Source organism: Bufo gargarizans, chromosome 4, assembly GCF_014858855.1.
Source record: "Bufo gargarizans isolate SCDJY-AF-19 chromosome 4, ASM1485885v1, whole genome shotgun sequence".
In the NCBI taxonomy this organism is placed as follows: domain Eukaryota; kingdom Metazoa; phylum Chordata; class Amphibia; order Anura; family Bufonidae; genus Bufo; species Bufo gargarizans.
The window spans coordinates 195255920-195283723 of NC_058083.1; the positions used below are offsets into that span (position 1 = coordinate 195255920).

Genomic DNA, 27804 nt, shown 5'->3' on the forward strand with positions numbered 1-27804 from the left:
CGGTCAAATTCTTGTATTCTGTCCCATATGCCGGATACTGCTGGCGTCAATCCAGTAGATTCCATGCACTATAGTGGGGTCTCACAGGTTTCTGCCATGGATACTGGCATTTTGCCAGACAAAATTCAGCTGGAATTTGCAGTGGTGGTGAACCTTCCCTAAAGCTGACCATAGAGGTTTTTTATAGTTCAGGCTACTTTCACACTATCATTTTTACTGGATCCGGCAGGGTTCAGCAAAATCGCTTCCGTTACTGATAATACAACTATCTGCATCCGTTAGGAATGGATCCGGTTGTATTATCTTTATCAAAGCCAAGACGGATCCGTCATGAACTCCATTATAAGTCAATGGGGGACGGATCCGTTTTCTATTGTGGCAGATAAAATGGATCTGTCCCCATTGACTTGCATTGGGGGTCATGCCGGATTCGTCTTGCTCCGCGTCCCAGGATGGAATGCAAACTACAACATGTTGTGGTTTGTTCTCCGGTATGGGAATGCAACCAAACTGAACAGAATGCATTTTGGTGCACTCCGTTCTGTTCAGTTACGGTTTGTCCCTATTGACAATGAATGGGGACAAAACTGAAGCGTTTTTTTTCCGGTATTGAGACCCTATGACGGATCTTAATACTGGAAAATATTACCGCTAGTGTGAAAGTAGCCTTTAAAGGCCAATTTAGACCATTTCCTGTTGACTGTCAAACCTTTTTGTGACACGTCAGATGCTAAATGAATGACATACCTGTGGAAAAGTCTTTCGGCTGTATTTTTGGGTTAGGTATTCATTTCTTCATCTATTCTAAATGACATATGTGCACCCCTTCAGTCTTTGATAAAGTGTCAATGTACTATAAGGTATGTAGATCTCATGAACATCTGGTCTGTATTATAACACTACACATCCAATGATATCCACTACAGTAATGCTTTCGGTAGTACAATGCAGCCCTCTGCTGTCAGCAAAAGTTCCCCATCACTTTCTGATCCCACTCAGTAAAGCAGGACATTGTTATTTCCCTTTGTCCTCTTTGGTATCAACAGCTGACTATTCCTGGGACAGCTGGTGATAGTGTCCCTGAGGTCTGCTCAGACCCTAAAATAACCATTCCAGACATTGCAGAGAGGTTTAATCCACTCCACGCAGAGGACACGAGATGAAAGCATGGGCAGCGTGGTTGTCTTACTCTCTCTGTGCTTCACAGGTAGGTCCTCAACTGGTCCTTCACATATCTGCCTAATTAATACAGTACACAGTACAGAATTTTAAGAGAATTATGGATGCGGGACTAACATTCAGATATACCTTCATCATCACAATGGAGAAAGTTTTCATATATGGAATTGATACTTGGGAACTGTGTTCTTAGGGCTCCATTTCATTGAGAAGATCTGTACCTGTCCCTGTGTAGCTCAAGTCCTGCTGAGATGTGTTGTCAGATAATAGTTGATCCTACATTGATCCTTAGTGACAGATTACAAACTACTATTTTCTCTGTAATTGTGCCTACTAAATGATGGTTAGTAGTACTACCAAGGAGCAGCTAAAAAAAATGTCATCAAAAGAGAGACTGTAAGAATGAACGATGTTTCTGTGACCGGTGATCACCTACAGTACTGACACTTTAATGTGGTCACCTATGGTCACCTAGACTGCTATATCGACACAATATGCTATATATATATATATTGTGGAATTCAACACTCTGAGTTGAGGTGAATCTATACCTACACCCATGCTTGGCTTTTTTAAGAAACATCAAGGAATGAAGTAGAACTTTGAAAGAATTCTTCAGACCCTAGTCTGATATGTGTCAATCCATATATTTATTTCATATCCTATCAATACACTGTACAGGTGAAACGCAAAAAATTAGAATATCATGCAAAGTTCATTTATTTCAGTAATGCAACTTAAAAGGTGAAACTAACATATGAGAGACTCATTACATGCAAAGCGAGATATTCCAAGCCTTTATTTGTTATAATTTGGATGATTGTGGCTTACAGCTTATGAAACCCCAAAGTCACAATTTTGAGTTACCCTTTGCTCAGGGGATATGGATTAATTAGCTGACTAGAGTGTGACACTTTGAGCCTAGAATATTGACCCTTTTCACAAAATTCTAATTTTAAGCTGCATTAATGCAATTCTTTTTAATTTGCATTACTGAAATAAATGGACTTTTACATGATATTCTAATTTTTCGAGTTTCACCTCTATGTCATACTTTGTAGTGGTGGGATGCCTGCTTTAAAGGCGTTCTGCGCTTTGTTTTAACTGATGATCTATCCTCTGGATAGATCATCAGCTTCTCATCGGCGGAGGTCCGACACCCGGGACCCCCGCCGATCAGCTGTTTGAGAATTCAGCGGCGCTCCAGCAGCGCTGCGGCCTTCTCACTGCCGCTGGCTGAGTGATGTCACGACTAGTATCAACTAGCATGTGCGGGGCTAAGCTCGGTTCAATTAAATGGAGCTTAGCCCCGCCCACACTATTTTATACTAGTCGTGACATCACTGGGCCCGGCGGTAAACAGTGAGAAGGCAGCGGCGCTGCTGGAGCGCCGCTGCCTTTTCAAACAGCTGATCGGCGGGGGTCCTGGGTGTCGGACCCCCGCCGATCAGAAGCTGATGATCTATCCAGGGGCCCACCATGGGATTCATCTGTTCCCCTATGGGCCAGTCCAAGCTTTACTCTACTTTGTTTCTGAATAATAGTCTCCGAGAGTGCTGCTCTACAGGGTTCAAAGCCGTGTTTTATGTATATCCTTCTAGTTGTCCATAAGGATATCATACATAAACACACACATGTAAATGTTTATATATTCTCTATCCATTTGGCTACTATGTCAATGCGCAAATAAAAGGCTGGGTCTCCGTGGTGATCTTGACCACGAAACCTGTCACATGACCAAGGATCATTTTGTAGCACTGCAACCATTGAACTGAATGGGGAAGCAGCGTGATTCGCACGTTGCCACGACCTCAAAAAAAATCAGTGTTGGATTGTTTTAGCGATTCTGGGTTCACAGTCTCAACAACTTGCATGTTGCCCTGCAAACACATTCAGATCGATGGCTGCACTGCTACACAGCAATCCTTGATCACACGACAGGTGTCTCAGTCAAGAACGCTGTGTAGCTCCAGACTTAGACCAATTACAGCTATGGTGATAGAAATGTCTACTCTTCCTTATACTCCCTATACACAACCCAACATATATGTCACATATATAGCATTGTCTATCTGATTTTCTCCCAGTGGTCCTATGTTACAATGAGGAGGAGAGGCTACTCGACGATCTGATGAAGAATTACAACAAGGACTTACGACCCGCAAGAAAGGATGGAGACATTATCAGTGTCAGCCTGAAATTAACCCTTACAAATCTTATCTCACTGGTAAGTGCTAACTACGTAGCTGTATTGAGATATAAATATTCGCTTTTGTCATAGGAGCAGAAAAAGACAATATAAGGTGTAATGTATCCTATACATGACGGACACTAAAAGCAACAGACAGACTTCATTTACTTATAATGGGGTCCATTCATGTCTGCCATGGTGTCTGTCATTGTACCGGAAAAAATTTTTGTTGCATGCTGCACTATTTTTTCCATCAAATGTGACAAAAACTCCTAAGGGAGTCGTGAATATCTTTATGCCATAATATCTCAATATGGAATATAATATGGCAGCATTCTTTTGTAGATTTGCTCATTTGAATTGCTGAACAAAGTCATGTTAAAGACTATGGACATTTTTTTTCTTATTGCTTTCTACTCATTTCAGGCTACAAAATCATGTTTTCAATGATTCCCATTTTCCAACAGTTTTTCTTCTACAGATTTCACTTTCAATACATATGCAGACTAGTGGGCTTTCTTCATTAGACAGTATCCACCAGAGAACTGCTCTTCTTTTGGTTCTGTAGCCTTTATCTCATCAAACTCTCTTTTAAGCTAAATATTTATCAAGCTGATAAGAATTGAGCTATAATGGGCATTTATGAGCTGTCAGGAGTCCAGAGATAAGGAGTACAGGTCCAGTCGACAGAGCAGCTCCCTGGAGGATTCAACGTGAAGCATAGAGCCTGCTGAAATTGAGAGCTGTATAAGAAAAAGGGTTGAAAAGCTTTATTAAAGAACAACTGAATTTTTTTTATATTTAGCCAAAAAGGAGTAAAATGCATTAATAAATAATTAGCACCAAAAGTGTGCATAGCCTTTAAAGGGAACTTGTCACCATGAAAATGCAGTGTAATCTGCAGGCAGCGTGTTTTACAGCAGGATGAGGTGTGCAGATTTATATATCGTTTTGTGGGAAAATATTCAGTAAAACATGCAATGTATTCATTTACACCTCTGCTCTTTTTATGCATTGCAGTCATGTGGGCAGTGCCACTCAGTGATTGACAACTAACTGCACGACTAACCATACAGCAATATAAAAAGAGCAGAGGTGTAAATGAATACATTGCATGTTTTACTGAATATTTTCCCACAAAACGATATACTGTATAAATCTGCACAGCTCATACTGCTATAACATGCTGATATAACACGCTGCCTGCAGATTGCACTTCGTTTTGTGGTGATGGTTACCTTAAAGGGTGAACATTGTATAAGCAAGTACCTATGGGTATGTTCACCTTTAGATATAAGACTCATACAAAGTTGTGTAATGTTACAAATACATTGTATTGCTTATTCTTGTACTGGTCTAATATGCATTTTACTCCAGAGCTGTATTCACAATTCTGCTCACTGGCACCGAAATCAAGCAAAAAGCTTGTTGTCGGGCACAGATTAGCTCAGCTCTTATAATGGAGCATAAAGATAACATCTAGAAATCAATTTACCAGAATAAACTCTGTTTCATACATTACATTACTCCTCACTTGACATCTGAAGTCTGACAGATCACATTGATCTTTACTCACTGGATGATATACCTTATGATCCTTGTATTACTTGGTTTTTATATTTTTTTTCTTTCACTCCCTTTGCAGAATGAACGAAAAGAAGCCTTGACCACCAATGTCTGGGTTGAAATGGTAAGTATGTTAAATAGCGATACAAGACACCGTGATGAGAAGTGTCAGTCAGGAACCTTGGTATGTTCCTGATGAATTTAGTCTGGATGGTTAGTCATTGTCAACTTGTTATCCACTTTCATGAACGGAGGAAAAATACTAACTAAAGGGTTCACATTAACCCCCACTATTGTACATATTTACCTCCATGTGTCATCCTTATGATATTGTGTTATATTCTTCTTTTAGCAATGGACAGATTATCGTCTGAGCTGGAACCCTGCTGCATATGGTGGCATTGAAGTCATACGTATACCGTCCATCATGGTTTGGCTTCCAGATATTGGCCTTGAAAACAAGTTAGTAATATCCAAGACCATCTGGGCCAAGTATTAAAAGTGATGTGGATTGCTCTGCTCTATGGTTTGTGGTGCTTGTTTCACTAGATGACTTCATCATTGACACAACCTCTCACTTGCAAGGATATCTGATTTGTATGCTGATATAAACTTTATTTGTCCAGTTTTGGATCTACAGTATTTATAAGGGTGTTAGATACAAATATCTTGTGTATTAGTAACTCCTATAGCAGGTGTGGTGGACTCATTCTTTTATTCTGAGTCTTTCTAAGAGCTAGTTACTGTAGAAAGTCAACAGAATTTTTTTTTTCCATAAAGTGATAGCTCACAGCAGTACATTGGCCATAGTTTCCAAAGTTGAACCACAGGTAAGCCATAACTTTTCACAACTTCAAAGGCCTCCAGAACTTTTTAAAATTCCAGAAACTTTATTTGCACATTTTCAAAAACCATAAAATCATTCACCCAAGATCCTTACACATTTCAGATGATGTAGATACATCCTTACTCTTTGCAAGCTCCCTCCACTACAGTGTTGATGGCGTTATGTAGCTCCGATGCTGACTTCCAGAGATGGAGCTAAACAGAACACCTGATCGATGGGGTGTAGGTTGTCATACCCCTGCAAATCAGCTAGTGAGGATAGGCCTTCACTTAAAAGAGGCTGGGCAACCCCTTTAACGTAAACCCTCTCTTTACTCACCCATTATTACCAGGGCCAAACCTCCCAAACCAGCCCTGTGTGTAAAATCAAGCGTATTTTGTCCTCCGAGTGCCCAAGTCTATCACAACAATGACTGCTGGAAAGAGGAAAAAGAGACACCTACACAGTGATTTCATACTGAGGTACCCAAATCGTGGCTAGGCCACAGTAATGCCATCACATGAATAAACACCACATAGAAATGCCCTAATCTATGCCTCCACTGAGAATGACCCATGCCTCTACAGCAGTGCTCATTTAAACATGTAGGACATGGTGGTCCTATAGTACCACACATTTATACTACCTTGTAAACACTTGTACCACATTTTTTAAAATGTTGTTTTAATCGTTTCTTCAAAAGTTAAATTCAAAATTCAGCTGGACTCCTGTTAACAGAGAACAGTGCATGATGGGAGCTTAGAGGACAGTGAAACATTCAGAAGTAAGATGCGAGTCAGATGGTGGATTGGAGCTAAACTGCTGCCTGGTCCAGACAATACATGCAGGTTTCTGGACTACTGAAAGTTTTGAAAGCAATCAAAATAAAGAATTTACAAAATTAGGGTGGGTTTGCATCAGCGTTCGTAATTCCGTTATATTCTTCCATTCAGGGGCGTAACCATGACAGTAGACCATGCAACTGCTATGGGTCCCAGGGCAAGAGGGGGCCCAGTCTTAGTTGGGATTATCTCCTCTTCTACTGGGGGTGAAAACTTGGTCAGGACTCTACCCACTGAAGGAACAACTTTTAGCAAATGAGGCAGTGGAAAAAATGGCCCAAGGATCATTGAAAAGGGTTTAGGCAGAAACCCTTCAGTCCTGTGTGGGGGGCCTGGTTTGATCCTTGCTATGGGACCCTTACTTCTATATGTACACAAATGGTTCAAAAATGGAATTTAAGAACGGAATGCAAAATGGAACCCTTTAAGAGGCATTTAGGAGCGTTTTGCTCCTTCCTAATACGTGTCTATGGGCACAAATAACGGTTCAGTTTTGTTTCGCTATACATGACAGAAAAAAAAGTCCTGTCAATATTGTGAACATAGAAATGTATTAGGACGGAGGAAACCAGTATGCCTCTGAAGGGTTCCATTTTGCATACTGTCCTTAAATTCTGTTATATTCCGTTATAACCCTGTTATAACGGAACAGTATAACGGAATTACGAACACTGATGCAAACCCACCCTTACTCCACTATAAAATGTCCCTTTAAATTTCAGCAGCTAATGTACAGCTACTTAAATATTGCTCAATCATTATAGGGGGATTCCACCAGATGTGATCTATAACTAACCACAAAGAAGAGGTGGGATGTCCGGGGACTGTGGTGAGAACCTAGGACTGTCCTGAACACACTGATAATATAGATGATTTACAAATCCTACACTGTCTGAGCCCACAGCTGCAGGAATACAATAAATCTCTGACCAAATATTTGCCTCAACAGCAAATGTGAAAATGGTTTAATATATTAGAAAATGCATTGTTGGAGATATTCAGGATGATAACAGCTCCTTCTTCTACATTTGTAGTGTGGATGGCATCTTTCACATTGCTTTGTATGCCAACACCTTGGTTTCTTTTGATGGATCCATCTACTGGCTGCCTCCTGCCATCTATCAAAGCTATTGCCCCGTTGTTGTCACATATTTCCCCTTTGATTGGCAGAACTGCTCTATGGTGTTTCAGTAAGTATATGGATATCTGTCTGCAGCTTTAATGTATGGGATTGTTAACTTACTCCGTTCGCCTGCTGTGTCCCCCGTTGTATTCTCCCGCCTGGTATGCTAATTTTAGCATCAGAGAAATGAGGAGGAGACTGAGTCTTTCTCCATGGGCGTCTCACCTTCTCCCTGGCTGTGACACTCTCCACTGTGATTGGACAACGCTACAGCCAGTGAGAAGGAGACACCCACGGAAAAAGACTCAGTCTCCTCCTCATTGTTCCGATGCTAAAATTAGCATACCAGGCGGGAGAATACAACGGGGGCCACAGCGGGCGAACGGAGCGGCGCCCAGCAAAAATAGTAAGTGCAGTTAGATCCCTGCACTGTCCCCTATGTATCCTTATACCTAGTTTATAATGTCTGGACCCATGAAAGGTCCTCCTTAGGCAATTACATTCTCCTATGTCCCCTCTGCTGACATGTTTGTTGTTTTAGTAATAATTGAATACCACATGTCGTAACAATTATGTTATTGTTATTCCTATCAGAAAAACAAATTTTACAACTGTGTGTTACCATTCCTTTTGTCAAAGTGTGCCACTGCCAGCACTAACTGGATAGTGTCAGACGGTGAAAAGACACCCCCAATTGGTGACACCCAATTGGCAACTTACCAATAAACATCTAATTGGAAACAGCCCAACCAGTTATAAGAAAATTAACTTGACCACACTGACTAGTGGCTGACACTGGTGGCTGTGGCTGAGACTGCTGGCACTGACTGGTGGCTGTGGCTGAGACTGCTGGCACTGACTGGTGGCTGTGGCTGGTGGCTGAGACTGGTGGCTGTGGCTTGTGGCTAAGACTGCTGGCACTGACTGGTGGCTGTGGCTGAGACTGCTGGCTGCGGCTCAGACTGCAGGCCTTGATCGCTTGGTATTACACTTTTTGTGATGTAAGGTGATAAAAAATGGCTTTTTTGGCACATTTTTTATAAAAAAATGCATAACACCAGACGGGTTGGATCACATACAATTTTTATAGAACAGGTAGTTACGGACACAGCGATGCCCAATATGTGTGCATTTTTTCATTTTCGTTTACACAATAAAGGCATTTTTGAAAAAAAAAATCATGTTTTTGTGTTTCCATTTTCTGAAAGCCATATTTATTTATTTTTTTGGGCGATTGTCTTAGGTAGGGTCTAATTTTTTGTGGGATGAGATGACAGTTTGATTGGTACCATATATGACTTTTTGATTGTTTGGTATCACACTTTTTGTGATGTAAGGTGATAAAAAAATAAAATATTTTGGCACATTATTATTATTTTTTTATGGTGTTCACCAGATGGGTTAGATCGCATGCTATTTTTATAGAGCAGATCGTTACGGACATGACAATACCTAATATGTTTTGTGGGATAAGGTCATGGTTTTATTGGTGCTAATTATGGATACATATGACTTTTTTTAGCACTTTTTATACCATTTTTGGGAAGTGCGGTGGGCAAAATTGTAATTCCATCATAGTATTTCTTTTTTTTTTATGGTGTTCAACATGCGGTAAAAGTAACATGATCCTTTTATAGATCAGGTCCTTAGGGATACAGCGATACCAAACATGTTTAGTGCTTTTTATTTTCACATTTTTAACCAATTATGTGTGGATATAGAAAGTTGTTTTTTTTAACGTATTTTTTTTACATTTTTTGGACCCAGTCCCACTTGGTTCTTGAAGATCCAGTGGGTATGATGGCTCACAATACACTGCAGTACACTATATAGCAGGGAAGGCCAACCTGCGGCTCTTCAGCTGTTGCAAAACTACAACTCCCAGCATGCCCAGACAGCCTACAGCAGGGCATGGTGGGAATTGTAGTTTTACAACAGCTGGAGAGCTGCAGGTTGGTCAGCCCTGCTCTATAGTGTACTGCAGTGTATTGAACGTACACTAAGCCTGATCAGGCTTCTGCCTTTAGCAGGAGCCTGAGCAAGCTTAGATATACCATGGCAAGCCGGATGCCTGTGAAGGCGTCCGGTTGCCATGGTAACCATCGGGCGCTAAGGACCACTGAATGGAAGGGGTTAAATGGCCGACACCGATGTCAGCCGTTTCAAGCAGTGTTAGCTGGACATTAAAACTAACACTCTGCCCGCTGTCACTCTGCCATCCTGAAAGGGGGGAGTGCTGCACGCTCTGCCATCTTGAAAAGGGGGGGCGGGGGTGCTGCGCGCTCTGCATCTTGAAAGGGGGGGCGGGGGTGTTGTGTGCAGGGGGTATTAACCCTTCAAGCATTGGGCTGCTGCCAGGGCAGAGCAGCGGCCTGATGGTTATACCCTTCTAGACAGCGGTCCCTAAGGACCACGGCATGGAAGGGGCTCAAGTTATTTGAAACAGTGTCAGCACGGTGACCTGACTGGTTGGCGCGAGGCTGTGGGTGGTGCGACCTGATTGGTTGCCCCGCGTACATGCCCAGTGCAAAACAGGGTGACACACACACGGACACAGCGCACTGACACTGCGCTTTTATTATTTAGGATACAAAATTATTTATTGTCAAAGCCCCTGATAAATGGAAAATCTTATGAAATATGAACAAATCTATTTGTACAGATGTGTTTAATATTGATGACATCCTCAAGATAAGTTATCAGTATCTGATTGACAAGGGTCCCAGCACCCCTGCCAATCAGCTTTTTCTGAAGAGACAGCAGCGCTCTGTGAGTGCCGTGGCCTCTTTCTCGACCAGTGACGACACGTTCATGTGTCACGTGGCTTAGACGTAGCTCAGTCCCATTCAAATGAATGGGGCTGACCTGCAATATCAAGCACAGCCACTATCCAATGGACAGCGCTGTGATTGGTGAGCTGCGAGGAGGCTGCGGCACCTTAGTGCAAACAGCTCATCAGCTGGGGGGGCAGAAGTCGGACTCCCACCTACCAGATACTGATGACCTATTCGGAGGATCAATCTTTGAGATAAACCCTTTAATCTGTGGCATAGTCTAGTATTCTGAAGTTACATCATCTGTAGACCATATTGTAGAGGTCCAACATAACAGATCTTGGACCAATACATTTACTGTGATACATTGTTCCTCAGATCTAAATGTTGCTGACAGTTATACTAACCATCATAGATCACTTACAAAAAGAGTCAAGTGATCCTATGTATGAATATGGAGACAAAGGTGACGACTACTCTCCAACATATGTCATTTTATCCCATAATACCATGCAGCTGTTAAATCTTACTCTTTACCTAGGTCCCAGACATACAGCGCCAATGAGATCGAATTGCTCCTAACAGAGAATGAGGGGGAGACAATAGAATGGATTGAAATAGACCCAGAAGCATTCACAGGTACAAAGCAATGTCCAAAGCACTCTCCAGTTAAGACCTCCTTCTTGAGATAAATAGTGTCTTCTATAAAAATCTTACATGTCTGGTGATCTTTTTTTCTTCAATAGTTTGTGCCAGGAAAAATATCCAACATGGCGTGTCTAATAATTAAAGAGGACCTTTCGCCACTCCTGACATGTCTGTTTTAATAGCTTCACGCACTCTCCATGTAATAACAATTCTGGAACATCTATTCTTATGTCTGTATGTTGTGTCATTCCTATAGTATTTCTACTAGAAGTTATGAATGAATAGCTAGCAGTCTGCAGTAAGGGTACAGAGGGGAGGTAACCAGTTGAAGGGGAGGGTGCCTGCACAGACTGACTCTATCCAATCAGTGCTGCCATTTCCAGACTCTGCAGGTACACCCCCCCCCCCCCCCCGCCCCACTGGTTACCACCCATCTGTGCCCTTACTGCAGACTGCTAGCAATTCATTCATAACTTCTAGTAGAAATAATTAAGGAATGACATAACATAGAGACATAAGAATAGATGCTCCAGAATTGTTATTACATGGGGAATGCACAAAGATATTAAAACAGGCATTTCAGGAGTGGTGACAGGTCCTCTTTAAAGTCAGTCTGCAAAATTATGTGATGATTCCACTGATTTTCAGTCATAATAAACTGCAACAGATTTCAGAGACAGTATGGGAGAGAATTATCATAAGGCCGTGCAATCTTGATTTTTTTATTTTTATTATGAAAACAGGTTTGCAGGAACTGATCAATTCTCCAAGAGCCCTTGGAACTTGTTAATATATTGTTTTTTGTATAAATCTTCTTGAAATCTGTTTTTTAGAAAACGGTGAATGGGCAATAAAACACATGCCCGCCAAGAAGGTCATAGACCATCGGTATACTCCAGATGACATCAATCACCAGGCGATTGTCTTCTATCTCATAATTCAGAGGAAGCCTCTCTTCTACATCATCAACATCATTGTCCCCTGTGTTCTCATTTCATTCGTTAGTGTCCTGGTTTATTTTCTCCCTGCAAAAGGTAGCACTCAGCTTTTGTGTGATATAACTAGCACTTTTTATTGTACTGAGCAAACTCTACAATGGCAACTTTTAAAGAGGATCTGTCACCTCTCCTGAAATGTCTGTCTTTGGGTCTATTCACACGTCCGTTGTTTCTTTCCTGATATGTTCAGTTTTTTGCGGAACAGATCTGGACCAGTTCTGTACCCATTCATTTTCAAAGGGTCCTGGGACGTGTGAATGGACCCTTAGGGTACTTTCACACTAGCGTTTTTCTTTTCCGGCGCTGAGTTCCGTCCTAGGGGCTCAAATCCGGAAAAGAACTGATCAGTTTTATCCTAATGCATTCTGAATGGAGAGCCATCCGTTCAGGATGCATCAGGATGTCTTCATTTCAGTCTTTTTGACTGATCAGGCTTTTCAGAAAACCGTAGCATGCAGTATTTTTTACCTCCGGCCAAAAATCCTGAACACTTTGACTGAACGCCGGATCTGGTCTTTTTCCCATTAATGCCGGATCTGGCGCCGTGTGTTCAGTCAAAACGGATCCGGCTTTTGCATGTTAAACCCGAAAAATCCATAAATGGCGGATCCGTTTTTTCCAGTGCATTTTTACATTGTGATCAAAATCCTGATCAGGATTCAAATGTAATCCGTTTTCACATGTTTTTCCGGATCCGGCGGGCAGTTCTGGTGTCGGAATTGAACGCCAGATTTAAACAACGCTAGTGTGAAAGTAGCCTTAGTAACTGCATGTATTCCCCATGTAATAACAATTCTGGAGCATCTATTCTTATGACTCTATGTTGTGCCGTTCCCCTGTTATTTGTACTAGAAGTTTATAACTGATCTGGAAGCAACTTGCAGTAAATGTACAGATGGGTGTTACCAGCTGGGGAGGTGTCCCTGCACAGTCTCACACTGGTAGCACTGATTGGACAGAGTCAGACACAATATCTACTGGTACCTTTACTGCAGACTGGTCGCAATCTATTTGTAAACTTCTAGTAGGAATAATACAGCAATGGCCCAACATAGAGTCATAAGAATAAATGCTCCAGAATTGTTATTACATGGGGAATGCAAGTGGTTACTAAGACAAACCTATCAGGAGAGACGACAGGTCTCCTTTAACAAAAAAAAGGGGAAAACTGCTCAGTAGAAGAAAAAGAATCCAAGAAAAAATGGAAGGAGCTGTATTATCTACCACTTTGTGACCTTTTTTTGTCTCCTTAAAGCGGGAGGTCAGAAATGTACAGTATCCATCAACATCCTGCTGGCACAAACTATATTTCTCTTCCTAATAGCCAAAAAAATTCCAGAAACATCCAAGGCTGTGCCACTCATAGTAAAGTAAGTGCATCCTACGGTATGTGCTCTAGATCTATTGTAGGAGTAATTTACTTTTATAGTTGCACTTGGACAATATTGATCCATTTAAGGTGACCTTTAGGTCTCTTTCACACGGGCGTCAGTTTTTTTGCCCAGATAAGAGGCGGGTGCGTTGCGGGAAAATGCGCGATTTTTCTGCGCGAGTGCAAAACATTGTCATGCGTTGCACTCACGTGAGAAAAATCGTGCATGTTTGGTACCCAAACCCGAACTTCTTCACAGAAGTTTGGGCTTGGGATTGATGTTCTGAAGATTGTATTATTTTCCCTTATAACATGGTTATAAGGGAAAATAATAGCATTCTGAATACAGAATGCATAGTAAAACAGCGCTAGAGGGGTTAAAAAAATAAAAATAAAAATTTAACTCACCTTAGTCCACTTGATCGCGAAGCCCGGCATCTCCTTGTGTCTGCTCTGCTGAACAGGACCTGGGGTGAGCATTAAATAGAGGTTAAGGACCTTTGATGACGTCACTCCGGTCATCACATGGTACGTCACATGATCTTTTACCATGGTGAATCACCATAGTAAAAGACCATGTGATGACCAGAGTGATATCATCAAAGGTCCTTAACCTCTATTTAATGCTTACCCCAGGTCCTGTTCAGCAGAGCAGACACAAGGAGATGCCGGGCTTCGCGATCAAGTGGACTAAGGTGAGTTAAATTATTTGTTATTTTTTTTAACCCCTTTAGCGCTGTTTTACTATGCATTCTGTATTCAGAATGCTATTATTTTCCCTTATAACCATGTTATAAGGGAAAATAATAATGATCGGGTCTCCATCCCGATCGTCTCCTAGCAACCGTGCGTGAAAATCGCACCGCATCCGTACTTGCTTGCGGATGCTATGCGATTTTCACGCTTCCCATTCACTTCTATGGGGCCTGCGTCGCGTGAAAATCGAACAATATAGAGCATGCTGCGATTTTCACTCAACGCACAAGTGATGCGTGAAAATCACCGCTCATGTGCACAGCCCCATAGAAATGAATGGGTCAGGATTCAGTGCGGGTGCAATACGTTCACCGCACGCATCGCACCCGCACGGAAAACTCGCCCGTGTGAAAGGGGCCTTATATGGTATATGATGCCCAATACCCACCTTTCCACTCTGGTGTCCTATATACAGTTTTTCGACTTCTGTCCTTTCTAAGATAGGGCGTGTAAACATGTAACGGTGGCTAGTGAGTAAACAGGCTAAATGATCACATTCAATCTTATCGTACAAATTTAAAATCTAAATGAGTAAAGCAAAATTTTGTCCTTTATATAAAAAAAACTAAAAATCCTGTCCTAACTAAATATCTACAACTAAATAGTTGTATGTGCCTATAATCTGCATATGTAATCTGGCCTTGAGACATTTATGGTGTGTTCTATCGGATAGGTAGGGGTCTCAGTTTTTACCCCCGCCCCCCCCCCTACCCCCAAAAAAAGGAACAGGGGTCAGTTGAGATTTCTTCAATGGAGAGAGCGTGCACATGCTTGGCCACTTCCCCAACTGGTCTTCTGCCACCACCAGTTCCCTCAACTTCTAGGGGTCAAAGGGCTGCTCTTTTCCTGAGGATGAGAGTTCCAGGAGTGAGGCACCAATCTTTTGGACATTATGGCATGTCCTGTAGGATAACCCCCTTTAAGTGTGACACTACTGTTTGTGAGAGATCAGACAACAGATCATATTTACATTCAGAATGTTGAGAAAAATGGCTGCCAATGTACATAAGTTTGCACATACAGCAAAAGAAGGCCAGTACCTGTGGATATAAAGTGGCTTAAGTAGAATAGATAAGGGTAAACATTATAGTAAATGTGGTGGTCGTCTTCACTCTTTTCATTTACTGAATTTATACCGTGTGTTGGCATTGCTTGTCAGCTTTGCTGTATAGACTGGCTTAGGATGAGCAGAGTTATCTCATTATCATTAGAGGATGGGCAATGAAGTGAAAGTTCTATTATACTGCTGGATACCTACTGTATATAAGGCAGAACATGAACATTATACTTCTAAATAAGGCTAGTTGCACACATGCATCAAAGAAGTCCGGAAGGCTGTTCCGGCAGAGCTGATTTGAGCTGATATGCCGGGCAGCAGTCAGGTCCCCACCACATCCCGTTATAGTGAATTGGGTCCGGCAGGTATGTGGCACTATCTGGCTATAGTGGATCTAGAGAACTTCAGTAGACTTTTCTCTTCTGGATTTCTTTGACTCATGTGCGAAAGTAGCCTAAATCTCTAGGGAAAGAGAGCTACTGTATATTCCACCACTTCTTGGAGACTATAATAAACTATAATATCACTCTAAATATATAACACATAACCAAACAGTATTCTTTATTTTATATTCCATTAAAAGATATTAAAAGGCAGCAAATCACATACAACAGGAGGAACCCATAATAAATAGTGATGAGCGACTTCTGTTTTCAAGTTCGGCGTACAAGGTTTTGGTTATCTAAGAATTCCGCTACCATGGACTATAACTTATGGTCCGTGGTAGCGGAATCCATAATGGAATTCTTAGATAACCCGAACCTTGGATGCCGAACTTAAAACACAAGTTTGCTCAACACTAATAATAAATAAAGATCTTTACATTACGTAGTAGCAGCAAGTGGCATATAACCATTCCATAAATAATTGTCTATCAAATATATACAGACGTGGACAAAATTGTTGGTACCCTTTGGTCAATGAAAGAAAAAGTCACAATGGTCACAGAAATAACTTTAATCTGACAAAAGTAATAATAAATTAAAATTCTATAAATGTTAACCAATGAAAGTCAGACATTGTTTTTCAACCATGCTTCAACAGAATTATGTAAAAAAATAAACTCATGAAACAGGCATGGACAAAAATGATGGTACCCCTAGAAAACACAGAACATAATGTGACCAAAGGGACATGTTAATTCAAGGTGTGTCCACTAATTAGCATCACAGGTGTCTACAACCTTGTAATCAGCCATTGGGCCTATATATATGGCTCCAGGTAATCACTGTGTTGTTTGGTGATATGGTGTGTACCACACTCGACATGGACCAGAGGAAGCAAAGGAAAGAGCTGTCTCAAGAGATCAGAAAGAAAATTATAGACAAGCATGTTAAAGGTAAAGGCTATAAGACCATCTCCAAGCAACTAGATGTTCCTGTGAGTACAGTTGCACATATTATTCATAAGTTTAAGATCCATGGGACTGTAGCCAACCTCCCTGGACGTGGCCGCAGGAGGAAAATTGATGACAAATCTAAGAGACGGATAATCCGAATGGTAACAAAAGAGCCTAGAAAGACTTCTAAAGAGATTCAAGGTGAACTTCATGCTCAAGGAACATCAGTGTCAGATCGCACCATCCGTCGTTGTTTGAGCCAAAGTGGACTACATGGGAGACGACCAAGGAGGACACCATTGTTGAAAACGAATCATAAAAAAGCAAGACTGGAATATGCCAAACTACATGTTGACAAGCCACAAAGCTTCTGGGAGAATGTCCTGTGGACAGATGAGACAAAAATCGAAGTTTTTGCCAAGGCACATCAGCTGTATGTTCACAGACGAAAAAATGAAGCATATCAAGAAAAGAACACTGTCCCTACTGTGAAACATGGAGGAGGCTCTGTTATGTTCTGGGGCTGCTTTGCTGCGTCTGGCACAGGGTGTCTTGAATCTGTGCAGGGTACAATGAAATCTCAAGACTATCAAGGAATTCTAGAGAGAAATGTACTAGCCAGTGTCAGAAAGCTTGGTCTCAGTCGCAGGTCATGGGTCTTGCAACAGGACAATGACCCAAAACACACCGCTAAAAACACCCAAGAATGGCTAAGAGGAAAAAATTGGACTATTCTAAAGTGGCCTTCTATGAGCCCTGACCTCAATCCTATTGAGCATCTTTGGAAGGAGCTGAAACATGCAGTCTGGAAAAGGCACCCTTCAAACCGGACACAACTGGAGCAGTTTGCTCATGAGGAGTGGGCCAAAATACCTGCTGAGAGGTGCAGATGTCTCATTGACAGTTACAGGAAGCGTTTGATTGCAGTGATTGCCTCAAAAGGTTGCGCAACAAAATATTAAGTTAGGGGTACCATCATTTTTGTCCATGCCTGTTTCATGAGTTTATTTTTTTACATAATTCTGTTGAAGCATGGTTGAAAAACAATGTCTGACTTTCATTGGTTAACATTTATAGAATTTTAATTTATTATTACTTTTGTCAGATTAAAGTTATTTCTGTGACCATTGTGACTTTTTCTTTCATTGACCAAAGGGTACCAACAATTTTGTCCACGTCTGTAATAGCTAGAGCACAGATACTGGTTATAAGTATACATATATAGCAATCTTGTGTGTTCCACAGTGGAACACTACATTACGGTTTTTATGTGTAAAGATAAATACTGCTTAGTAACTATATTTTTCCTTTTTCCAGGTATTTAACATTTCTTATAGTGGTCACAATCACTATCGTCGTTAATGCTGTTGTTGTTTTAAACATTTCTCTCCGCACTCCAAATACTCACAGCATGTCCAGCAGTGTAAGAGAGGTACGAGGAGGCATTTGTTGCATTACTGGCTGCATGTTATTGTGTGAGCTCTGGAACTAGGCCTCCTGCACATGACCGTATGTATTTTGTGTGCCATGTGCATGTCGCATTTTCAGAATAGAACAGTGATGGCCAGTTCGCAGTGTTCGCCAGCGAACACATGCGGGCTGCCATCTTGACTCACAAGTCCGGCGATGCACAGGTAAGCCCTTACCTGTGCCTGTGCCGGGAGCCGGTCTGAAACAAATGCGGTCACCGGGAGCAGGCAGTTCTGAGAACAGCCCAATGAAGGCCCCCGGCGGCTATTCTCGGAACTGCCTGCTCCCGTTGACCGCATTTGATTTCAGACCGGCTCGCGGCACAGGTAAGGGCTTACCTGTGCATCGCTGGACTTGTGAGTCAAGATGGCAGCCCGCATGTGTTCGCTGGCGAACACTGCGAACTGGCCATCAATGGAATAGAACTGCCTATTCTTGTCACAAAACAGACAAGAATAGTAAATGTTCTATAATTTGCAGAACGGCCACAAATTCCACATGGATGTGGACAGCACACGGATGAGATTTTTTAAGGATCAATAGAAATGAATGGGTCTGTGTGCATGAACCTGTAGGATATGGCTACACTGCGATTTTGGGCGTGACACCTGTCGTACGCCTGTGTCGCGCCCAAGTATCCAGCAGTGTAGCAGTTGCAGCAAATATGCAAGTTGCACTATGACCCCATTCATTCCTATGACAGGCCTTTACAATGCAATACTTGGGTGTGCAACATGTGTTGCCCTCAAAATCACCATGTAGCCGTACTCTAAATATGCTTATAAAAAAACAGATATACTAAGAACAAATTTAGTGTAAGCATTGGTCTACTAGAAACATTTCATACACTGAAACTTCAGGTAATTAAAAATAATATTGGGGAGACAAGTGGGCTCTAATGTGAACTCTAATGTGAACATCTGTCAGCAGATTTGAACCTATGACACTGGCTGACCTGTTACATTGCTCTAAGAGCAATGGGGGTGTTATCATTACACCTAGAGGCTCAGCTCTCTCCCACCATTTTGACAGGGCAAAGCATAATCACATTTACACTTCTTGGCCATGTTAATTAAAGTGCAGAGGGCAGTTGCAGAGAGAGCTGAGCCTCTAGGAGTAAAGGTAACGCCCCCGTTGCTCCTAGTGGCTCATTTGCATATATTAAAACATTTTTCTCAGCAATGTGGGCACATATGAACATGGGCCCAACACAGATGCCTTCAGCTGCCAAGTGCACATGTAACAGGTCAGCCGGTGTCACAGGTACAAATCTGTTGACAGATGCCCTTTAAAGTTCTTTGGCGATTTAAAAAAAGGCTCTGCATGGTGTAAAATAATAAAAGCAACCACACTTATCTTACTGATCTTCCTCTACTCCTATGCCAAAGCTTCCTGGCCTCTGAGCTCATTTCCTTCACAATAACTTTTGGTTGTAGGGGATCCTGGCAGAGGGACTCCTGATAAATTGCGCTTTCCCTTTCCGCTATTGAGATCCGTCATAGGATCTCAATAGCGGGGGGGACCCTTCCATTTTGTCCCCCTTCATTCTCAATGGGGACAAAACTGAACCAAACTAAACAGAACGAAATCAGAATGCATTCCGTTCCATTTGACTGTGTCCCCATTGCGGACAGAATAACACTGCAAGCAGCGTTTATCTGTTTGCGATGTGGTGCGGAGCAAGACGGATCCGTCATGACTCACAATGTAAGTCAATGGGGACACGTGTTTTTTTCTGACACAATAGAAAACTGATTTGTCCCCCATTGACTTTCAATGGAGTTCATGACGGATCCGTCTTGGCTATTTTAGAGATAATACAACCGGATCCGTTCAGAACGGATGCAGATTGTTGTATTATCATGATGGAAGTGTTTTTTGCTGATCCATGACGGATCCAGCAAAAACGCTGGTGTGAAAGTAGCCTTACCAGTTTATTAGGAGCTTAACTTTTAATGTTAATATAATATTTCTTGAAAAGCACAAGATATTTCTTGATGATGGCTAATAAGATAGAACACATTTGCAAACACTCAGCTAAATTATGGATGCGTCTGGATTTAGACTGCCATTCCTTTAACTAAATGGTGGAGAGCATAGTCGGATTTGCAAGCTATCAAATAGTGAGACGCACATTGGATTTTTTTTTATAATAGATGCCAATCTTTTAATAAAAAATGTTGACATGTCTAAAATATACAGGATGCACCGTTAATTAGTCCTTGAACTTGCCTGGTAACTATGATCACATTTTATAACTTCAATTAATTTATTTTGCTCAGCTCTTCTTGAAAAAGCTGCCACGGCTTCTTAAAATGCACCTCCGCCAAAGTGATATGGCCCCTGAACCAGCTCCGCTCACACGTCGCAGCAGTTCACTTGGGCTGATAATAAAGGCTGATGAATACATGATGAGGAAGCCACGGAGCGAACTTATGTTTGAGAAGCAGAAGCAGAGAGATGGGCTTATGAAGGTCGTGTTTGAAAAGATCGGTACGTTTCTTTCTCTCGCTGAATTCCGATGCATAGTTTGAATATGAAACAAAGAATAACATATGAATATACACATTTGGGGGCACATTTATTAAGACTGGCGTTTTAGACGCCGGTCTTAATAAAGCCCTGCACTGACGGTAGAGCCTCTGCATAATTTTGGCGGATCCATCACTGCTTCTAAATGTGAGACTGCTTCTGAGCTGATTTAGGTGTTCTTTTAATTTAAGGCCAAGGAATAAGAAATGGAACTGTACAAGACCTCATTCACAGTCTGAGGCAGGCTGCTCCAGAGATCCGAGACATAGTGGAAGCTTGTAACCACATCACAAGGGCCACCAGAGAAAAGAATGAGTTTAAAAGTGTAAGTCTGACAAAGTACATGTTCTTGAGGATCTTATATAATCCTATGTTCTAAATTCTTCAATATCTACTGAACACGAAGAACCCCCTGTTGATACATTTTAAGAATATTTTATGTATTGTATAAGCACCTATTGTATAAGCATGTCCTAAGAAAATGTTATGATTGGATACACTCATTGTCACTATGGGAGTCATCCAGTAATAACCTGAAGCTCTGGTTTAATCAGTGTTGGACTGGGGTTTCTTGGGCTCACCAGAGGACAATATTCTCAGGGCCGAACTTTCTTATAATTTATAAAGTCTAATAGGATGGGGGTCAAATGCTGCTCCAAACTATTTTTTTCCCTTCTGGACCTTTGGGGCCCACAATGGTATCAGAGTTTGGTGGACCTCTGGTGGACCAGTTGGATGGTAGTGTATAGTAAAATGTATAGGGGGAAGATTTTACTGTTTGGCTGCGTTCAGTTTCGGTTTAGGCTTTAGGGTTTGTGTTACTTGCAGAGTTTTGGCTTGGTAATAAAAATAAAATAAAAAGTTATGTACACCATAATCCCCATTTTAGTGTATAATATAGATAGATAGATAGATAGATAGATACAGTGGATATAAAAAGTCTACACACCCCTGTTAAAATGTCAGGTTTCTGTGATGTAAAAAAAAATGAGACAAAGATCAATCAATTCAGAACTTTTTCCCCCTTTAATGTGACCTATAAACTGTACCACTCAATTGAAAAACAAACTGAAATCTTTTAGGTGGAGGGAAGAAAACAAATAATGATAATAATGTGGTTGCATAAGTGTGCACACCCTCTTATAACTGGGGATGTAGATGTGTTCAGAATTAAGAAATCACATTCAAAATCATGTTAAACAGGAGTCAGCATACACCTGCCATCATTTAAAGTGCCTCTGATTAACCCCAAATAAAGTTCAGCTGCTCTAGTTGGTCTTTCCTGAAATTTTCTTAGTCGCATCCCACAGCAAAAGTCACGGTCCACAGAGAGCTTCCAAACTATCAGAGGGATCTAATTGTTAAAAGGTATCAGTCAGGAGAAGGGTACAAAAGAATTTCCAAGGCATTAGATATACCATGGAACACAGTGAAGACAGTCATCATCAAGTGGAGAAAATATGGCACAACAGTGACATTACCAAGAACTGGACGTCCCTCCAAAATTGATGAAAAGACGAGAAGAAAACTGGTCTGGGAGGTTTGGGAGGCCACCAAGAGGCCTACAGCAACATTAAAGGAGCTGCAGGAATATCTGGCAAGTACTGGCTGTGTGGTACATGTGACAACAATCTCCCATATTCTTCATATGTCTGGGCTATGGGGTAGAGTGGCAAGACGAAAGCCTTTTCTTACGAAGAAAAACATCCAAGCCAGGCTAAATTTAGCAAAAACACACCTGAAGTCTCCCAAAAGCAAGTGGGAAAAGGTGTAATGATCTGATGAAACCAAGGTTGAACTTTTTGGCCATAATTCCAAAAGATATGTTTGGCGCAAAAACAACACTGCACATCACCAAAAGAACGCCATACCCACAGTGAAGCATGGTGGTGGCAGAATCATGCTTTAGGGCTGTTTTTCATCAGCTGGAACTGGGGCTTTAGTTAAGCTAGAGGGAATTATGAACAGTTCCAAATACCAGTCAATATTGGCACAAAACCTTCAGGCTTCTGCTAGAAAGCTAAACATGAAGAGGAACTTCATCTTTCAGCATGACAACGACCCAAAGCATACATCCAAATCAACAAAGGAATGGCTTCACCAGAAGAAGATTAAAGTTTTGGAATGGCCCAGCCAGAGCCCAGACCTGAATCCGATTGAAAATCTGTGGGGTGATCTGAAGAGGGCTCTGCACAGGAGATGCCCTTGCAATCTGACAGATTTTGAGTGTTTTTGCAAAGAAGAGTGGGCAAATCTTGCCAAGTCAAAATGTGCCATGCTGATAGACTCATACCCAAAAAGACTGAGTGCTATAATAAAATCAAAAGGTGCTTCAAAAACGTATTAGTTTAAGGGTGTGCACACTTATGCAACCATATTATTTTATTTTTATATTTTTTCTTCCTTCTACCTAAAAGATTTCAGTTTGTTTTTCAATTGAGTTGTACAGTTTATAGGTCACATTACAGGTGGAAAAAGGTCTGAAATGATTTTTTGGACATCACAGAAACCTGACATTTTATCAGGGGTGTGTAGACTTTTTATATCTACTGTAGATAATGACGTGCACTACATGTCCAATTTACTACAGACAGCATATAGTAGCTAATAACTGTTCTTTTTTCAGTTTTCAATCTAAGACAACTGTAGGGGTTTAAAATACAGAAGATTAGCAGGTGCATGTGCAAATGATATGATATCACAGCATTCCATGACATCACCACATTCCATGACATCACAATCATAGCTCATATATAAGAACACCAGACACTATTGGGGTTCCTCATTCCATTGGGTAACCTACAGCAGTTTTATGAAGGTTCTCCAGCTTCCTCTATTGTCCCAGGACACACTGGGGGATATACTATTGGGGATAGATAGAGTTTTAGTAACTACTTGTATTTCCCCATGTAATAATAATTCTGGAGCATCTATTCTTGTGACTCTATGTTTTGGAATGTCTTTATTATTCCTGCTAGAAGCTATGAATGAATTGCTAGCAGTTTGCAATAAAGGTCCATCTGGGTGCTACCAACTGGGAATATGTCTCTTCACATCTGACACTATCCAATCAGTACTACCACTGTTAGACTGTGCAGGGACACACTACCAACTGGTAACACCCATCTGGACATTTGTTGAAAACTTCTTGCAATTAATTCATAACTTCTAGCATAATAAATAAAGGAATAGCACAACATAGATTAATATTAATCTATTAATTAATAGGTGAGTGTGCAAACATTTTACATACAGTAGCTATCAATGACTGCAAGAATAGTCTATATTCTTTCTAGCAAATGGCTGTATGTCATGGTTATTAAAGGAATTATCTGCATGTTATATAATGATGACCTATCCTCTAGATAGGTTATCAGTATGTGCTCAGCTATTTAAAGAGGAACCAGAACACCGTGGCCTCCTCACAGCTTACTAAGCACAGCGCCATCCATTGTATAGCAGCTGTGCTTGGTATTGCAGCTCAACTCCACTCACTTGAATAGGACTGAGCAGCACCCAGGCCATGTGACCGATGAACGTGATGTCCCTGGCAGTGAGCGGTAAAGGCTCTTCTAACAGCTAATAGGTGGGAGACCCCTACTGATCTGATATTGATGACCCATCCAGAGGACAGGTCATCAGTATTAAACACTTGGACAATCCCTATAAATAGGATTTTGCCCAAAACATCATGAGAGCACAAAGTTCAGCCATCTTGGTTATCACTTTTCAATTATCTTCTAGGCAGCAGATGGTAAAACTATTAATTGTTAGTGACTGAACATGCAGGCAATTTACATCAGTTTCTGAGAAACTAATTTGGCTGCACTTCCACGACAGGCATATTTAAAGTGTAGATAACTTTTCAGAATAAGCTGCTATATGAGTATATGTACATATACATATAACACTATATGTAAGCATTATATGACCTGTGTGTGGCATTTTTAGCAGTTTTCTCCCTTGTACGCTGTATCTCAAATTTTTTGTTGTCTTTGAGCTGGTGGGGTTATACTAGCTGAACGCCCATATACTATACACGGAGAGAGGAGATTCTGCTTTATGTCTCTTACTCACTCAGCATCACACAGAAGCACCATGTAGGGCATTATGGAGAAGAGCTGAGCAGTATAGATTGGAATAAAACACTTGATATATAGCACTTACTATTAGCTGCTTAATTTGCTGAATTATTCATGTGTTGTGTCTGTCTCTCTGTTTATCTCTGCACCCCCCCCCCCCCCCCTATGGGATAATGTAAACTGGTCCTTCAATAAGAAGGCAGCCTTTCTGGGTATCACAAGATGGATTTCTCCCACATTTTTCTTTGCGAAGATATATATTTTCTTATATTCACCTGTACAATTGATTTATACAAAATTGAGTAAAACTACAGTAACCATTTAAGAACTGATGTATCTAAGGGGCTGTTCATGTCTTATTTTGAATGTACGTTTTGATATGCTTGTGTCTATTTAGTATTATAAAAAATGTATCTGGTTTTATTTTAAAACTTTCCTTTTTTTTTTTTTTTTTAAGATTTATCAAAGGAAGTAGGTGGGATGTGGTGATTGTGACATTTTGTCAATGCCCCAGGCATTAGTTTTTAAAAAACAGATATGTTTGACAAAAAGAAATGTAATGCTTTATTTTTCGATCTGTCTCTCATAGACTGCTGTGTTAAAAAGTATACCTCAGGTGAATGTTTGTTTCTGCAGAACAGAATTCCATGGTATGCTACACTTAAAGGATAGCTGTCACATTTAGTCCCTAATTTCAATTTTCATATATGTAGTTACTAATAACATGATATTCCAGAATCAGTTACTATTAGACTGACTTACCCAATATTTAATAAGATTCAGCCCTTAGCAACCAGTCTGCATAAAACTGCAATCTCACTATTCAGTTAAGATGGCCGCCACTGCCCTCACACTGAGGCTAATCCCGCCTGCCCTTACTAGCCAGTAATAGCCCCCCAAAAGTGTCAGTAACCAGAGCCCTCCCCCCGAAAGGGTTAATCTCCTGCAGCACAAAGGGGTCTTCTTACCACATATTGCTTTCATTTATACACTGAGCAGATGGCAGATCTCCCTTCCCTGTCCTGCGCTGCTTCAACTCTGCCTTCTCCAGCTCTGCTGAGCGAGGGAGCGTCTGCCAAGCGCAGGGACAGGTAGAAGTGCACACAGCCCAGGCACTGTTATCAGCTGCTGGGGAGGACCTGGCTTTAATAATTTACCTACAGTCCCTGGCTGTCAGTAATCTGACCTTGCACGCAGCCTGCTTCTGCGTCCTCCGTCCTTCAACACATAGACGGACCATGCCTAGCAACCTGATTTTAAGCACAGGTAAAAGCAGGAAGTGCAGGGAACTAAACTGTGGAATTAAGGGGTAATTGAATACACAGTGAAAAGTTGAAATAGGGCCACCAAGGAGATATTAATCACCACAATCCAATACTCAAAAAAAATAAAAATACGACAGTTATACTTTAACAAAAGAAACATACAAGAACATAAACAAGGACAAATGTAGTCGAAAGTATGCATGTTTGAACTTTATTTGCCAATTATATCAGGTGGTACTTTTCAATATGATTTTCCTCCATTCAGACGTAAATATGCTCAACGAACAAGATATGAATAGCCTCAAAAATTACTTTTGATTTAGTGACTCATTACGGGTGGTATAGAAGATTAAAAACCTACAGTACCTGCAAAGTATGTGTACAAAACCTTACGTGTTACAATGTTGATGAAAGTTACAATACTCCCATTAAAACTGCTTATGCATTTTGGTCTGGATGGTTCATCCAGATGGAAACGTGTAAGTCGTTTTAATAGGGGTGTTGTAATTTTTCTTGGACCATAAAAAAAGTGCTACTTTTATTTTACCATCTCTGTATTACCTTGGCACCTGCCGAGATATTGATGCAAGCATGCAGAGCTGGCTGCACACATGTAATAACAGATTGTGTTTAATGTTTCTAGGCTAACGAAGAGTGGATTTTAATTGGTCGTGTAATAGACAGAGTCTGTTTCTTAATCATGTTCTCACTGTTCATCCTTGGGTCCATCGGAACCTTCTTTGCTGGTCACTACAATCAAGCACCGACACAGCCCTTCCCTGGAGACCCCAAACTCTATCTGCCACAGTCTCAAAGTTCTACCTGAAAATATTACTGCATCATTGGGTGATATCTGCTCACGAGCCTTGATATGAGTCTACCTCCTGGACGACCAATTATGTACTCAGTAGAGACTGTGATCTTTTAGACCTATTGATAGATATGGTTGCGCCTTCCAAGTGCTTATGAGATGCCTTGGCTGTGTGTACAGGCACTATACATCTGCTTGTACTTGAAGAGGATAGTGACCTAAGTCTAGAGTTAAAAAAAAGTTTTATCTGGATTTGGTGGTCTATATGGTTGAATGATGTGGAACATCTGAAAGTAGCTTTGGAATTCATGTATATTCTGTGGGTTTATGGTCCATTTTGAATGGAAAATTGATGGTTGGAAATGCATGGACAAATCACGTCCTATGACACCTGTTCGTTGAGTTTGTGAATGGTAGGACCGTGTTCTTTTGAATATGATGTACTATTTTTCTACATCATGAGTTTTATCATGCATTTTAATTTGAGGGCTAGCATGAGGATGGTAAGCATGAGGATTTCATGTCATGCAACTGTCATATGTCACCAATGTGTGATGTGCTATGCTGATGACATTGGGAAGGGAATGTGTGTTGTGTTTAATTGATTGTGTTTTTTTGTGTGTTGATACAGTTTGTTATCCAGTGACAAGTTACCACCACTTCAATTCTCTGGTGATCAAACATTCCTTTGCCTAGTAGGGAGCTGGACACTGGTAGCCATTAGTTTTAGATACCCATCGGGTGTCTATAGTTGGAGAAAGAGGACTGACCATCTTGGATATTTTCAAATGATTATATTTTGTTGGCCCCTGGGAAAGAGCATTGCCAGAGATTTCCACCTGCCCCTCGGCCCTTCTCACTACATGGATTTTACATTGTTAATGGGGGATTGGGGTGATAATTACAAATTGATTAAGCCTCACTACCATCTAAACCTGAATTGCAGTGGCTGTTTTTGTCACCAGGTTTATCC

The 27804-nt window shown here is 41.1% G+C and overlaps 1 protein-coding gene across 1 annotated transcript; it reads left to right on the top strand.

Moving 5' to 3' along the window:
* Positions 1-1154: 1154 nt before the first annotated feature.
* Positions 1155-26963, top strand: CHRNG (cholinergic receptor nicotinic gamma subunit). Its single transcript, XM_044291723.1, has 12 exons — positions 1155-1207; positions 3267-3406; positions 5016-5060; positions 5289-5398; positions 7639-7794; positions 11043-11140; positions 11983-12183; positions 13403-13517; positions 17989-18103; positions 20424-20634; positions 20865-20998; positions 26664-26963. Exons 1-12 carry the CDS (start codon positions 1168-1170, stop codon positions 26844-26846), a joined length of 1548 nt encoding a protein of 515 aa, XP_044147658.1. The 5' UTR covers positions 1155-1167; the 3' UTR covers positions 26847-26963.
* The last annotated feature ends 841 nt before the right edge of the window (positions 26964-27804 follow it).

Excerpts from the sequence above, each read along its gene's own strand:
- CHRNG (XM_044291723.1), top strand. The coding sequence starts at position 1,168 with ATGGGCAGCGTGGTTGTCTTACTCTCTCTGTGCTTCACAG. Across the intron at positions 5,061-5,288 it reads CCAATGTCTGGGTTGAAATG|CAATGGACAGATTATCGTCT; the intron begins GTAAGTATGTTA and ends TTCTTCTTTTAG. Across the intron at positions 20,635-20,864 it reads GGTCGTGTTTGAAAAGATCG|GCCAAGGAATAAGAAATGGA; the intron begins GTACGTTTCTTT and ends TTTTAATTTAAG.